At 41.2% G+C, this 16961-nt stretch overlaps 1 protein-coding gene across 4 annotated transcripts in view; it reads right to left on the minus strand.

Moving 5' to 3' along the window:
- Positions 1–3268: 3268 nt before the first annotated feature.
- LOC142984925 (zwei Ig domain protein zig-8-like) overlaps positions 3269–16961 on the minus strand; it is a 456021-nt gene continuing 442328 nt past the window's right edge. Inside the window, exons 5-7 of one of the 4 annotated variants that reach the window (XM_076132848.1) lie at positions 9186–9313; positions 6104–6272; positions 3269–5619 (exon numbers count right to left, since the gene is read on the minus strand). In XM_076132848.1, coding sequence (XP_075988963.1) covers positions 5495–5619; positions 6104–6272; positions 9186–9313 — 422 coding nt within the window. In that variant the 3' untranslated portion in view covers positions 3269–5494. Of the gene's footprint in view, positions 5620–6103; positions 6276–9170; positions 9314–16961 lie in introns of all 4 variants that reach the window. The other 3 variants (XM_076133079.1, XM_076132992.1, XM_076132917.1) reach the window with 3 other exon arrangements.

Genomic DNA, 16961 nt, shown 5'->3' on the forward strand with positions numbered 1-16961 from the left:
TGTGACATCACTGACATCACTGACGCCACTGACACGTATGTCTGTGTTATGACACTATACCACCTTACTTATATTATACACGCAAAAGTTCGGATGCTTGCTTTGGAAACACCAAAACTATTCAATGGATTTTTAGTACACAGATAGTTTTATTACCGAGGTTAAAACAGGATCGTTTTATACCAAGAAGTCTCTTCATTTTTCTATGTAAAATTTTAAAGTTAAGTGAAAAAGGAAAGAAACTTTGAACTGAACAAAATTATTGCCAGCGATTTGCAATAGTTTTCTACCTTCCGCGGTATTTAATAGAAAATTAGGTCCAGCAATTGTGAAGCATAAATATATCAGCAAAGATGCATGCACACCTCGGCTGCTCACTGTTGCACAGTGTCTAGCGTGTCGCTTGTGTCGCCCCGTGCCGGAGTGGCTCGCGACCAGAACATTCAATTAACACAATACAATGTTCACACGTAACTGAAAAACCACAGTTTGTTTTTATTTATACAAACAGCATCGAGGCGACAAAACGCGCTCTATTTGAATATCGGTGACAAATGTGATAACTATTACGTGCCTACAATCACCAGCGGTTTACATCCACTACACCACACCTCTATTGCGTGAATTGATTGAAAAACAAGCTCAATAAATGCTTTTAAAAATTGGTCAGGTGGAATTCACATTTGAAGTAGGTAAGCGTTGTTTTAAAACGTTCCCAGCGATACTGTTTTTGCTATTCTGTCCATTAACTGCGGTTCAAGGCTTTTTGAACCATGCCCTAAAGCAGCCTTTCTTTCCTTGACGCACTGCAAGTGCGACTTAGACGATGTGCTCTAGGTCCTGTTCTGCACACAACGTGTTAAAAGAGTATCAAGTTCTTTATAGTAATATACGAAGTTATGGCACAAAAAATACAGTCGTTACAAAGTTGTTTAGAAAAGATTAATCCCTGTTTTTAATCAGAATGTACGTTTTAAGTAATTAGATAGCTTTAAATAGGGGGCAGTAGGCTTTATGTGAAAAATGATCCCTGAATAACACCAAATCCTCAATCTTGTACTGTGTGGATTAGTGAGGGTAGTGAGCTTACAGCTTGTACACTTGTACAGTGTGACTTTTGTCTGAACTGTGCAGTGCTCGTGGACACAATTAGAGCGGCTTGTGTGCGGTAAGCCAGGGTTACACGCGCCCATTCCACATCGACAAAAAGTCTAACAACGTGTACTGCACGACAGGTGAATAACCTAAACCCGCCTTGGTTTGGCTTACAAAAATTGACAAACAAAATAAGCAAACTTGAGCGAGAGTAACGCTGTTGGTGGGACACAAAGTCTATGGAATCTTTCTTGACATAGTTGACATTCAACATAATATGTGTGTAACTTAACTTTTGATGTCTTTCATCTTTTTATTTACTTGATTGTGCGGTGTCCATCAATGTGCAGGTGTGTGTACATACTGTACATGAGTGTGACGTGGGACGCAGTCGCTGGCGGCTGCAGCACGGCGATACAGCGTGACGTCATCAATCGCCGCCGCCCGCGACGACTCGTGACCGCGAATTAAACGGTTTTTCCGCGCACCGCCGATATAGAGGGTAGTTGCACTTGATTCATTGCTCTACGTGCCCCTACTACCTGTACCGTGCTGTGTGCGCTCTTCACAATATTGTTGCAACTTGCATACTTGTTTTATTGTGTGTCGTCAACATCTCACCTCTATATACTTTTATTATTCCTTGTAAACAAAATAAATTTGTGATCTTCTCTCTCATTTCGTTAGATCCTAACGCAACCTTTAATAAAACTGTATCACAAAGTTAAAATGGAATCTGACAAATATACTGCAATCAATTCACAAGGGTTATTGATATAAATCGATTGATAGATCATATTTCTACTACTAACAAATTCAATTGTATTCAGCTATGATGTTATCTCTGAGTGTATATAGTATACGTCTATTGACACAATTGTGTTCTTCGTCTGTAGTTGCATATTGAATGATACCAATACGAGCGATTGTGAGTGACAGGCAGCCAGGTGACTGCACGGTGCTCTGCTGCTGCAGACGAAACAAAACCAAGAGCGTATGCTAATGTCGACCTCGTCTACCTGCTGTGTTGCAGTCACGAGCTTCACAAGCTAATCACATATTGTTAAGTTATTATTCATTGCAACAATCAAATGAGAGTAAGCAGTTTCTATGATTTGAAGTATGGTTTCAGTACTATGTGCTATTTTTAGGGACAATACTGAACGAACGAATATTGTGAAATTAATGAATTTACCTAAAAACGAGTATTGCCCGTCGTCAAACATAGTCCACAAAATAGAAGTGAACTATGATAAGTAAATTGGGCACGGAACAGAGAGACAAAGGCAACGACAGTGGAATATGTAGCTCATCGCAAGTATTCTCAACAGTTATCAAGCGACAGTGTATATTGTACAGTGTAGAGTGCAGCTGGCTGGTCCACGTGCATGCGGCTCATACTAATTGCTACATCCGAGCGTATGTCGCAGTGCTGCCTCCCTGTGCTCCCTGTGCTCGCTGTGCGCGGTGCACTCTGTGTGGCGAGTGTAGTGACGTCACCGGTCACGGTACGTGCCGGATATTCTCACTGAACAATGCACTCGCTACATTTGCTTGTATAACGGATAGTCTTAGAGGTTAAGTGAGTCCTTGTTTAGTTCTGAAATCTTCGTTTTTCTTGTCTTATCCAATGGCTAATGTTTATTCCATTACCAACTTTGTTTCTCTCATTATCAATCTATTAAAAAAACTTGCAGGAGGATAAAGTAGGGGTTAAAGATTGCATAAAGTTCATTAGCAAGCAAGTGATTTGTCGGTAAGGTAATGTTTCTAAGCGTGGGGCAGTAACGAGTGTTCATTGAACATCTCTGTGCTAATGAGATCGAGTGTCGTCGCGACCTCGTCGGCGCCTCGCTGGGGCCTCGTCGCACTCTAGTTACCAGTTGTTCAAAGCGCTTCATGGCACAACTTCGACGACTCAATGTTTCGTGCTATTAGTTACCGGAGCTTGTTAGTGCTACGGCGATACACACAACTTATATTATTACCTATTGCTTTAATGATCTGCCTTATGACACAGATGTTTCATTAAGTTTTTAGTGGTGCGTAGGTATATTGTATTGTTGTTGCAAGGAAGAGATACAAAATGTAAGATCATAGATTCAGAGTATACAAGGTATGGAACGGTGTGAAACATTGTTCTGTTCAGGGAGTTGCAGAAATAAAATGTAACTTTACTTAAATATTAAATATTTTATTTGAAAACAAACTTATTCTGTTTATGTATACATATAGTTTTATGTTTTACATACATATAGTCTCCGTATCATACAACGTCCGTCGTCTAAGATCAATTTTATTGTAAAACTTTGTATCTATATCGTATTTACAATTTATTCTATACAAAAACATTTTATTTTGAATGTTCGTCATTTACAATTACCTATACGTTACGCTCTTACTTGACTAAACGTCAGAACAATATATAACTATAGTAGGTAGGTATAGTTAAAGCGAGGGCGGCTCACTTCACTTCTTAAACATTTATATATTTCGTACATTTTCGTGACGATTAGTGTGAAGTTGCAGCGTATAAGCTGCGAACATGCAACATTACATATTATTTAAAGTCAGGGATAGTCTAGGGACGTCGGGTGAAGTGGTCCGAGTGCCAGACTTCACTCGATATCAAACATCATCACTTGTCAAACAAGATCGAAGATTGAGGTACATTTATCCCCGGCCTAGTGTATCCCTGGCTTAAGTATACAAAGAGTTCATTACTATGATAATGTTTTACAAAGTTCACAACTGTTCACATACACAGTTATATTAGTTAGAGGTCACGTTTGACCTCTGTTACATCGTATTTGTTAGAAAGCTGTCGTCTCAATGAGTGAGTTTGATTTGACATAGTGTTTGTTTATAAAAGTTAGATGAAATTATGAAGGTTGGTGTAGATACATATACATTATACACGGTGTGTGTTGGCCGCCCCCTTCACGTCGACGAGTGAGTGAATCATAGAAGTACGTAATTATCACTAGTATGTTACACTAGAGACGCCGCCCGACACACACACACACACACACACAATGTGCTCACACACAACCACACAGCACGTACACTAAATATTGCATAAAATCCCGGCCACATTTGTATTGAAATATTGTGAGTAGTCACACTATTTGAATGTGAATACTTTCAACGATGCAATTCGTTTGTTTGTTATAAATCAAAACAATTCTATAGCATTTGTTTGTTATTCGCTCTTTCAAAATATGTGTATAATTATTTGGTGTTTGCAATAAGCTAGGCTGTATTCAATGTTGACTAGTGTGTATGTGTATAGTGTGTACATGTTCTTACACCGCACTAGCGATTACACGCGGTGTAAGGCCTCGTACACACTACACACGACACCAGTGCACAGTGTTGTCTCGTGTCGCAGGAGACGTCGTGTTAAGGGTGTGTGCACACTGCGTGTAGTGTCGCGACAGTCTGCCGGCGGACATGAGCTTACATCAACATAACTCATACAAGAACAATTAACATATCGTCAATATTAAATAATACATTTGACTACGTTTTAAATAATATTAATAAAAATTAAAATAGTTACAAATTGTACTAAAATAACATTTATAAGTAATAAATTTGTCTGCCTACTACATATATTACAGCGATAAAATATACATTTATCTAATCTGTGTTTCTTATTGCTTACAATGGGCTTCACAACTAAACAGTGGATTGAACAGAAACGAACGTTTTATATAAAATGTACAGACATATAGTGAGGGTGACGATGAGCAGTTTCGTGTTACTTGTACTTACATCGACGAAACGTTACATTAACACGTGTCCGTGCCACGTGACACACGCGACACTCAGCGCTAGCAGTGTAGTGCCACACTAGCGCACTGCTAGCACTACACCAGCACTACACCAGCACTAGTGATGAGAGCGGAGTGCGTCACGCGACACCTCACAAACACCGGCCACGTTACAACTAGGTACGGGAATGAGCTAACTACTGACAGAGGATCTCATATAAACTGTGACGTACTAACGATAAGTATTCAATACAATATATCATCTCCACAATCATAAAACAATATTATTTACAATATGTCGCCGCAACAAACGCTATTATATTAAGAGTTCGATCGTTTAAAATTTCATATATCGCGTTAGATATCTGTACGTACCGCATACGTTCAGTTCGAGAGAGGTTCCGGAGAGTGAACGTGAATCACAGTGATTTGACGCTACGCATTACTCGCTTCTCATAAAAATCTTACGTTACTTACGTAAATAATTTATTCATTTACTTATCTAGACGAAAACTAAGTTTTCGCGGTAAAATAATAGGTAAAGAAGAACGCGCGGCGCGACACACGTCTGCAGTTCGACACAGTCACTGCACAGTCGCGCGGCGGGGCGGCGGCGCGCGCGATCAGCTGGCGAGCTGTGCGCGCAGCAGCCGCGCGTGCAGCGCCGCCGCCGCCAGCAGCGCCACGATCACGCCGCCGCTGTTCGACAGCCCCGCCGACCCCGTCTGCATCGCCGCCGGCCGCTCGCCTGCAACACACGCACACACACCGCGTCAACACACACACACACACAGACGAGAGCGACTCATCGTAATAACGTAACAAAGAGCGATGGAGAAGTTTTAATGGCGCTAAATTACCCTTAAATTACCGATTAGCCAAATTAGCGAACATTCTTTATTCGCTACTTAATAATTCGTGTTTATCTCAATTTGATGAGGATTCCGCGAAGAAACGCCGGTAATCTGAGAGCACAGATTAATATTACACAGAATATACTTAGTAGAATGTGCGTCCGGATAACTTTGTAGAGAGCTATTACGGCTACAATTTAATTTCGGTTTGGTTGTTTTAAACGGAAAATTATCAGATAAGACATATCTTGAAACTTAAGCACGTCTACACACGAAGAGATACTTCCAGCTGTCAATTTAAACAACTTACAGCAACAACCGGGCACTGGACAGCTTCCTAGTTAGTGTGTTGATAAAGTATGCGAGTGCATTACATACCGTTGAGCACGTGCACCCTGACAGAGGCGACCTCTGCGTTGGAGGGCGAGCACGAGTAGCGGCCGGAGTCGGCGGGCGCGGCGTCCTGCACCAGCAGGTACGACGTGGTGGCCGCGCCCTTCTCCGTCACCACGGACACGCCGCCGCGCGACGAGTCGTACGAGATCACCTGCTTCACATCACATGACCACATACATTCACGTATCCGTCTTCAACATAATACATCAACACGCACAACATCAATACGTATACATATTACTATGTACTACATACATTAACAATCAATTATAAGAGACATGATCCTTAATGTATTGTGATCCCTTATAGTTCGGGTCTAATGTCTCCGTAGAAAATGGTATTTTCAGTCCGGTCCGCGGTTTAATCCACGGTCGAACTAAATGTTGTATCTAAAAATTATTAATTTGTATGCAAACTTTATGCTTTAAATGTTGTAGGCAATCCGTCACTAGCGATTTGAACAATACAAGGTAAAATAAATGCTTCAGTCTGCTATTGATCAAAAATAATGTGACTGCATGAATTCATGAATTATTTCCTCATAAGCTTAGACTATTATCGCATTGATGTGCACCTGTCTCTATAATAGCTAATGAACGTTGTTTGTTTATGTGCGTGTATGTGTGTGTGCGTGTGTGCGTGTGTGTGTGTGCGGGCTCCTCTGACCTGGACGCGATCCAATTACCTAAAGACCGGCGGCGCGATTGAAACCCGGATAGCTCCATTACCAGCTCGCTTTAGCGTTCATAATTGATCACCGTTAAACTCATTCCACTAGACATACACACACACACACACACACACACAGTCTAATAGACATTCGGTTATAGACCCGATACCTGCGCCTCCACACAAAAACCACACCGTGTACTATGTAATGAAGCTGACAGAAATTAATTTGTGATGTGTAATTCAAGTAATCATTGGCACAAAAATAAATAATCAGGCGTCTAGAATTAAACGTATTACGTATGAACGTTCGTCTTTTATCTGAGGTTAATCACTCGTCATTTCAATCGGTTAATCACTCCGATTTGACAACTTTTTTGGCATAAACTATCATGACATTACTGAATGTCAAAGCAAATGGTAGTACTATATTGATACGCGTATGGCGGCGAGACCCGCGGGCGCGCGCCTTCACAACCGATAACTCCCAGGAGACTAAAGCTACACTTGAGACATATCACGAAAATACCCAAGTATATAGAGCATTATAGAGACGTTACGTTGTGAGTCTTCATGGCAACAAACATTTTACAGAATATGTGTGAGTTCAAGGACAGTATTGATTGAAGGTTTTACTTCTAGCTCTTAGTAATTACTATGTATTAAAGCACCTGAGGACAAAAAACGGAAATATAATTTTCTTCGATATTATCTTTGTCTTGATTTCCGCAGGGCGCAGCCCATAGAAATAGAATTAATTAACTTTCATTCGAACCATGGTCAGTGGATGTATTTAAAGATTACAAATTCTAAAAAATACAGAATGTAGAAAATACCATCATCAGTATTAAATTGTTACGAGTTGACAACTCGTAGGACAACTTGAACATGAAAGTTGAAACGTGTGCGGGTCGCAGGAGACGCGGCGCGACGGTACAAGGCCGGTCGGTAACAAGTGCGTTAGTATTCACGCGTGTTAATCACTTATGGAAGTAATAAAGCGCCCGTCCTTTATTAATATGCGAGCAGCGACGCGACACGACACGACGCGGCGCGACACGGCGCGGTGCGGGACGACATCGACACAGTTTGTTGTAATTAGTGTGTGATGTCGCGCCGCCGGTACTAATACTAATTAGCTCGCGGCCGACGCAACGACGCGGCGTCGCTCTTGTATGACGCGGCTCATTTATAACGAACTAATGTCTTTGTAAGTTAGGTATTTGTTCTAGTAGTTTTGTAAAATAACTGAGAAGTGGTTCCAAAAGCAACATTACAACCATATTTTTCTAATGCCGGTTTTTATACACGACTTTCTCACTGGTACAACAATATAATCCTGTGTACTGTCTTATGCATGATGTATTGTGTTTATTGCATAATTGCTAACTTATGTTGCGTGTTGATATATCTTGTTAATCCAACTTGTTGCATTCGACACGGTACATGAGCACCAACAATTATTAGCAAACCATAGCCAGTTATATCGGTGGACGATGACTACGCTTCGATAATAAGCCGCAGTGTACAGCGTGCGGGCGATACACACATGTTATGTAAGTTCCTCTATTACGAACATACGCCTCATCTCACTGAATTAACTGGTAATATCTGTGTGTATGTGTGTGTGCGTGTGGGCAAGTGACGTCATCACATTTCGTGATCGATTCCTATTAATAAGCTTTACTAAGATTAATGTTGTCTTTTTATAGAAACAAGTGCACACCTCTACGATGTAGCAGCCAATATCAAAGTTTTATTTTTTTTCGGAGCTTTTATTTTAATATAATATATTGTCTACGTAATATATTTGCTGCTCAATATGTATACGGCATGCATTTCTCAATGCTTCTTCAATTAAATGCAGTGGAATTATATCTGTTGTATTTCCCCCCGTGCTACGTTGCTACGCCGCGCCGTAGCGCCGTGTAGCTTCTCGTAGCGAGCTACGCATTTCATTGATTCGGCTACGGTAATTTGATTCTTTCAACGTGTTGTGGGGGTATTCTCACACACTCGTTAAGTCAATTGCGTTTTATTTATGCGTGCAATTTACTCATTGTAGCTAGGATTGACGGTGAAGGAAAACTTGGTTTACGGTTTGCAATTTTTACAAAACAGCTTATCTAAATCAAAACCAACAGTGCAAGGGAATTGAACCCCACTCTTAATAATGTACGAATAACATAAATCGAGCAGGGCTCCATTGTAGAGTCGATCCAAACTAAGACTATAATAAATAAAAAAATACCGGATTAAACTGTGGCACTGGGATGTACTGGATCCATGTCGATACTGATATGGAGCCGTACTCGAGTAATGTGATAAGATATAAATAAAATACATATAATAGTAAGATAGTAAGGTTGTGTATAATTACTTTGCGTCCGCTCACCTCGTCCTCGTGGTACCAGAAGATGTAGGCGGGCGGCTCGGGGCTGAACTGGATGAGGCACGTGAGGTTGATGGTGGAGCCCATGTCCACGTGCAGGTCCGGCCCGCCCAGGATCCGTGCTGACGGCACTGCAACACCACAACCGACATACCTTACTCCTGGCCTCACTTTACTCTTCACACTTAAATACCATATTTTATCCAGAAAAAAATCATGTAGATGGTGTTAAGGACTTAACATTTAACTTTTGAAGCACATTTATTTTAATAAACATAATAATTAATTAAGTAGTCGTTTCACTGATCTGAAAATGATCTGTAATTACATCAGCTGATGCAAGAACTTTCCGCGCTAAAACGTTTACATCATTTATAATCTCCTCGTAATAATCTAGGATCAAATTATACATTAATTAGTACCCAAATGTATGCGCGCATCGCTCACTGGCTCGTGCCTATAATAACTCACACTTTAGGAGTTTACAGTACTACGTAGCGCTCGTAGCACACGTAGCTCCCGCTTGACTACACATACACGCATCGTCTACGCGGCGTCACGTGTCGCGCCATCGGCTACGAGACGTCATTAATAACGCCTTTGTTTTAATAACGTTATCGCGCGCTCCTCGATGTAAACAGTTGCGCATTCTACGCGTTTATAGCCTCACTTCTACGACAACATGAAACCGAAGTGTCTCTGGCGAGAGTAAACAAGTGACGTCATTCAATTCCAGCTTTATGGTTTGAAGGATTACTCGGCGGCAGAATGGAGACGTTCCTGACGTTAGTGTTTAATCCGAGAACAGTACGCAAATAGCGGCGGGTCGCTGAACAAACACATACTTGATGTGGCCAGCGACGCTCGTAAAATAGCCTCACACTACGCAATAAATAACATCCTCAGTAACTCGTCATTAACTGTCAAGTGATTCAACCGGTAATGTACGAGATGTTTAGGTATAATAAGGTGATTGGTTTAACTTTTTGGGGAAAGTGACTTTCTTTTAGGTAGTGGCGATAGTCAAAAATTCAAGAATGAGGCGCGCGCGCATTTGCCTTTTCGTTAGCGGTGAGCGCAAACAGACGTTAGCGCATGGCGTTAGGCTGTGGGAGGCGGAGCGGCACGGGGCGGCGACCGCGCTAAACGCCGCCATTTGCATTCAGCGGCGTAATTAAGTGGATTCACGCGCGTTTATTCAGGGTTAAGCGGCGGTCGGGGCGTGCACTTGAAACTAAGTGCATTCAGCCGGCTATAATGAGGACACCGAACTGCAAATGTGTCACTCTCTAACCTCTAGTCCTCTACACCGCTCCCCTCCCCTCCCCCGCCCCCCACGTCGCTGCATAATGTATAACGCTGGTGAATTAAACCGGCGGTTGGTGGCGCCCCTCCATACATCATATGCATGAAACTGCATCACATGTATTAAAAGCGCGGCGTAATGAAATGCCGCTGTCAAACGCTAATGTCGCATCATTCCGCAACACAACGCCTACACTGCCACTGGGGTAATATAAAACGTTTTATGTCACTAGTTTTGTCATTAATAATAACTGTTTAAAACGTTTTCATGATTTACATGAATAACAGATGTAATCAGTTATGTCGGCTGACAAGCTGTGTTTCATTGAAACTCACTCATGTTACTGACAGGAACTATGTTGCTTAGATGATATGTGACAATGTCGTTAGTTTGTTATGAATAAAGAACTGCGTCAAGAATAACCTTCGCGTTGCAGTACACGAACAGTGTTGTGTAATGGTAACAGCCACCTGTAGATTACATCAACTATTCCGCCCGCTATCTGAACCACCGACTATGGTGCCAGCATTGGTTGCTCGGTGACGCTGTTTAACTTGTTAACATTCATACATACATCAAAATCACGCCTTCTTTCCATAGGGGTGGACAGAGACCAAAGGCCGTCACTTGCATACATCTTGTCATGTAAGTAGGGCCTCGCCGGTTACGAGTTTGTTATAATAGGGGCAATTAACAGAGTATCGTAGTGTAGGGACAGTGTGTAGGACAGTAGTCGTATCTCTTGGTTATGGCTGCTTGTGTGCTGGTAATGGAGTCGTCAGTGAGCGGGGCTCGCCCGGACACCTGCGTCTACCACGGAGAGGGAACAGAGGGGGGAGAGGTTTCTGTTGCTACATTACAGTAACAGTTAAAGAATACGTAGACCGGGAATCTTCAGTTGAATTCAATTTGAAAACGAAGAAGATCTAAAATTATAGATATATTTTTTGTCTTAGGGAAACGGCCTAAATAACGTTTTAGAAATGACTTATATTTTTGTGTTGCCTTTTTTAAAAAACTATAACATTATGTTGCCTTATCTTGTTCGCCGGTTTCACAGTTTGAACAAAATCTGATATGACACGAATTAAAAGAAATACTGTGACTAACCTAGGACTAGAAACCTTGCATATGATGAGCAAGCTTATGACAGTCATTGTCTAGCATGTAACAAAGTCCCGTTAATGTGCCATAAAGCGCGCAGGTTTATCAAGTGTCGGCAAACAACGCCACGCTCGTACAGTACGCACATTACGTGTTATGGGACACACTCCACAGCACCTCGAGCCGCCCTACATCTGACACTGCAAACAACTCTATGAGGTTACACACTAAAGCGTTTACATCATATGGGATTTTCGACAATGCGTGTTCTATAGGTTATTGAGCATGTAAGAGGAGGCAGGATATCTGATAATTTAATACATTTAAACGTGCCTGTATCGGGTATGGAGATTATTTTTCATTATAAAAAAAATAGCACAAGTCGTTAGGTGCACGATAGATGTTACTTGAATTTCGGCACACGATGCATTAATTACATTGTTTTACTCGTACGGTAACCGAAACGAGGGCTGTTTGAATACGGGCGTACTCGACTAAGTACATACATTTGCACTCAGTCGTTAGTCTGAATTTCATAGATAATCGAGTGACCAAGTTTGTGAAGTAGCACCATTAGAAAACAAAATGTAGAATTAAAAATATAAAGATTTTATTACAGATCTATTATTATTTGATTATGTGTGGGAATCAAATTCGTAACTTCGTAGGGCCAGAAAAATGACAAAAATGGTCACAGGTTATGAAAACTAGTCAGACGAATATTCTAACTAGTGAATGACTGAAATTTAAAATAATTTCACAAAGCTGCTCAATGTTCTGTAACAAGTAAATTGTTGTACTATAGTATGTTGCAGTATGTAAGTATGTACGTACGAGGCATGTAACTGAGCGCTAATACACATGTACATACATTACAAGTGAGCCTCGCGGTTATGAATACGCGATAAACACCAGTTACGAGCACAAGAGCGTCTCACTCATACGTTCTAACTTATTTTATGTTGCTCAATTGCTTGATTTTTCCTATTGAAAGTATTAAAACTTCCCAAGCTCCGAATCTAATGATCTTTGAATGGTTTTACTTCTCATGAATCATTGTCATTATTGTTTCTTAAAGTTGGAAAACCGTAGCTTAGCCTCCATAACTGGCTGCTGGACTTTAACCACTGAACTACTCAACTCATATTTTTTATAGTCCGGATTAAAACATTAACATCCCCAAAAGTTTCGTCGGAACTAGTATTTATATGAGGTAGTACGTTGCTTGTGTGAGAGTAGGTACCGAGCCTGCTCAAATAAAACGTATAATAATAATAGAATTGGATCTCGCGCTCAGAACACGGGCCATTTCAGTTAATTCTCTACTTTATGACGTCATATTTCGCGGCGGCGCGGCGGTGCTCCACCGAGGGAGGCGCGGGGTGTAGAGGGGACAGGGAGGGGGGAGAGCTATGGAAGGTAGTTGCTCGAAAACACAAAGAATAGTGGCATTTGAGCCGTTGTACGCGAATTGGTTTAACGACAGCTTGTTATGTTTCACTAGGCTTTTGTTGCCAACGTCTCGGTGCGTGAGATTAACATCCTGATTCCAATCTTCTAAACGGAGATTTCCTTACAACGGTAACGTTTTCTTTCCGATGTATTTTGCCATTTACAGATAGATTGCGCCACTGACATCGGCTCGTTGACAGATCGATAATAAATAATATCACCCTCAACGTGTATTAGCGTTAGCGTCGCGGTGACCGGAATACAAATGAACACCGACCACCATTCATCAACATAGTTAACATTCACGTGACACACCGACTGACGTTTCAATGCAAGCACAGTACGTAGAAGGAAGCGTCTACGCTCGTAGTACGCTACGCGCTACGTGCTACGAGCTACGAGTGTAGCGGCGTGCTACGCGGTTCGCTAAAGAATAATAGAGAGCGGGCGCGGCGTGCACTTAGTTAGTGGAGTTGTGTCTGAGCAACGAGCGGTAATCGCTTTAATCGGCGGCTGTTTGTTGCGTCGCTCGCTCACCGCTGAGTACCAGCTCGCGGCTCGCGGCTACACACAGATGCACAACTTTCATTTAATTATTATAAAAAGAGACTTATAACACTTATCATTAAATAACTGCGGTTTAACTCCGAGCGTTTATATAAGTGCGAAAAATTAGAAAGCGAGGAAACAGCACGAAAACGCTGGTTATTATAACTATAATAGTTCTAAAGACATTTCACAAGTTTCTAAAATGAGTAAGATTAACGAAAAGCTAGTCATTGTTCTCTCCAAATATTCAATTTGCTATGAAACAATTTATTTTTGTGTTGCTAAATATAGTTGTTTGGTGCGCAGTGTGGTGTGAACGAATGCTCAGCGGGTGAGGGCGACACACGCGACTGAGCGCGCCGCAGTTCGACGCCGTACTCGCCGCGAACAAAATGTGGGAACAACGACGCAATCAATAGTGGAGGAAATACCATTGAATTGTGCAGGACATTAAGTGCAGCTCCGAGCTGGCAGCGCGCCACCGACACACGACACACATCGACACACGACCGACACAAACGACACAACGCCTCACATACACACGCACACACGTGTCTAAGGAAGTAACGAGAAACAACACAACTTATATTTTTATTTAACTTTCAGCATGATAACAAAATAATTAAAGAATGACTGAAAGTTTCATGTTATTCCTTTTTTTTTATTTATTTAGTTTATGCTGTCTAAAAATCCTTGACCGTTTAAAATGATTTACCTGTATGAATGTACTTGACCATGTGTTATAGGATACATAGTAGTTTACAATGTATTGTAGACAGGTAAAGCCACATGAGATTTTATGATCGTCTCACAATAAAACTTGCTGTAAGTCTCAGATTTCGTACAAAAATCTAGATGACATGTGTTTTATACTTTGAATTCTTGAACTTTCAAACAACATGTAAGCAGAAGCGTGTCATGGAAATAAGATATTTTCTCTTCACGAGAAACTCACACATAATACCGGAGTGCGTGAGGAGTTACAACGAACACACACACGATCATATCGTAACGTGTATCACCGCGCGTCTAATCACTGCACATCACAATAACTTCATATAAGCACCATCACACATTAGAGCACTTACTTGTAGCAGAACTTCGTGCTGCACAACGATACACTATACAATATGGAGCTTGATTAATGGCATCGACAATATTGATATTATAAAATGACGCAGGTATCAATTTATTACTCTAATTTTCATAAAGTAAAACTGAGAAGAATAGATCTCACACTTTCGAAATGCGGTTGGCATTGCCGAACATACACAAGAATGTAACAAACAAATTCTCTAATGTCGTGTTACCTCAGGATTTATACTCGCGCACATTAACACCAAGTACTCCTAAACTTGGCAACATATAGCAAAGTGGGCAAATTTTTGACGAGGGTAATTGTCACCCTTCACCCCGCACCCCCTCGCCCGCCCCCCGGCGGTCCCGCGCGACGCGATTGTTGTAAACAACGCCAGGTGTCGCTGTACGCGTAATATCGTTCTATTCACGCGTGTTGTTACCGAGTGTCGCACTCGCCGGAGATCCTCGCTAATATTCACCACTGTTTATGATGATCCCGCAAGAATAACGATATCACAATGGAAAACTGAATCGAGTGAAAATTATTTGCAATTCACGAATGGTTGCGCAAATTATCTGAGTAGATAATATATATATGGAGGTTTGTAGACTGCCAAGTGTAAGTCGACTCTTCAGTAAATGCAACTAATAATGATACAGACAGATCATATCATAGAACGGGTTGGTATTTTATTTGAAAAGTTATGTGATAATAAACTTCTATGAATAAGTATGCATAGTATAAATTTAATTAATAATGAAGTACTATACTGTTCGATACTGATATTTGCCGAGCACCGTGTCTCATCTCGCGCGAGTATTCTAAGCGAGCTCATTTAAATTCACGCGGTGCATATTACGAGCAGTATTAATACGGTCGGTATTCACACCGAGCACCACCCGCCCCGCGCCCCGCACCGCGCGCTGCACCCCGCACCACTTGCCAGACCTGAGATATACCTAACATCTATACACATTCGAATATCAGCTTTTAAGTAGATGTATTGAAGAACGTTCACCGAATGCACATAACAAGACTACTATTCCCTGATATTATTATTAATTTTTAATTTTTGTTCATAGTAATCCAATAAAGTGTCATACAAAGCAATTATATGAAATTTTATCCGTGAAAATGTGAAAAACATTCTTTATACGTCGTAATTATGACAAAAGCAATGAGCACGTATTTGATTTATCAACGACCATACTGAATGTTCGTTGTTTTGTTACAGGTACGTGGTCTAGTGTGTAGGTGGGTTAGCACGAGGCGCTCGGTCCGCCTTACATGCGACTGCACTCCGGCGGCGTACACTTAATATTATACAACGTAATGGAAATTACTGGTTGCCGATACCGCTCGGTAAAGTGTCGCATAATACCGCCACCGGTGAACTTACTGATAACTGACTAACATTTGATCAACGTTGCCAGTAACAACGTTGATCAAATGTGTGATAATGAGAACGAAGAAGAGCACAATATTAAATAGATACTAATATTGTCTCAAAATAAGCAAATTATGGACAAAATATCTATCGAAGAAACAAGAGATATAGCGTCCTTTTGCAAACTATGTATTTTTACGAAAGCTGGGAGAATTCGTAGACACAAATGGTATTGTTATTAAGATAGAAGGCTAAGCAATGGGCTAGGCGGTCAGATGTGCGACTGGTTGATTTAATTATTGTGTATTAAGCGACAGTGACGAGGGTGCGCCGCCCGCGCTGCAGGTGTCCGGAGATACTAATCACTTCCCATTATTTGTATTTATACGCTTTTTGGTTCGTTATGTCTGTAGCGTTCGACCGATAAACGTCCGCATTCCAAGGCCAAATGCATATCTCCCTAAGATGTGTATGTAAATAAATAAATTATTGAAACTAAAATCAAGTGCCTAGTGGTTGTTTATGCAAAGGATATCACAAATGGGAACGATGTGTTTCGTAAAGTCATCTACTAAAGTAGTATAACTTGTCTCAATAAGCTTCGCGCCACACACATTGATGACTTCGTACCTAATGAAGACAGGAGGTATGGTGGCGTAGAGATAATGAATGAATGTAGATTGACGAATTCATTGTGCGGACATAAATGGAAGCGCCGGTATGGGACGCTCACATACACAGATCACATCGACGAAGCACGATGTCTTGAAAAAAAGGTCAGTTGCATAGTACTCATAACCGGCGGTTCTGTATTACAAGATGTATGGATGAGAACAAGGCAAGGGAAAGGAGATCATCCATTTTGGGCCTTTTTTCAAAGTGCCGGCCAACAAAAAAAAG

The sequence above is a fragment of the Anticarsia gemmatalis genome, chromosome 1, assembly GCF_050436995.1.
Source record: "Anticarsia gemmatalis isolate Benzon Research Colony breed Stoneville strain chromosome 1, ilAntGemm2 primary, whole genome shotgun sequence".
In the NCBI taxonomy this organism is placed as follows: domain Eukaryota; kingdom Metazoa; phylum Arthropoda; class Insecta; order Lepidoptera; family Erebidae; genus Anticarsia; species Anticarsia gemmatalis.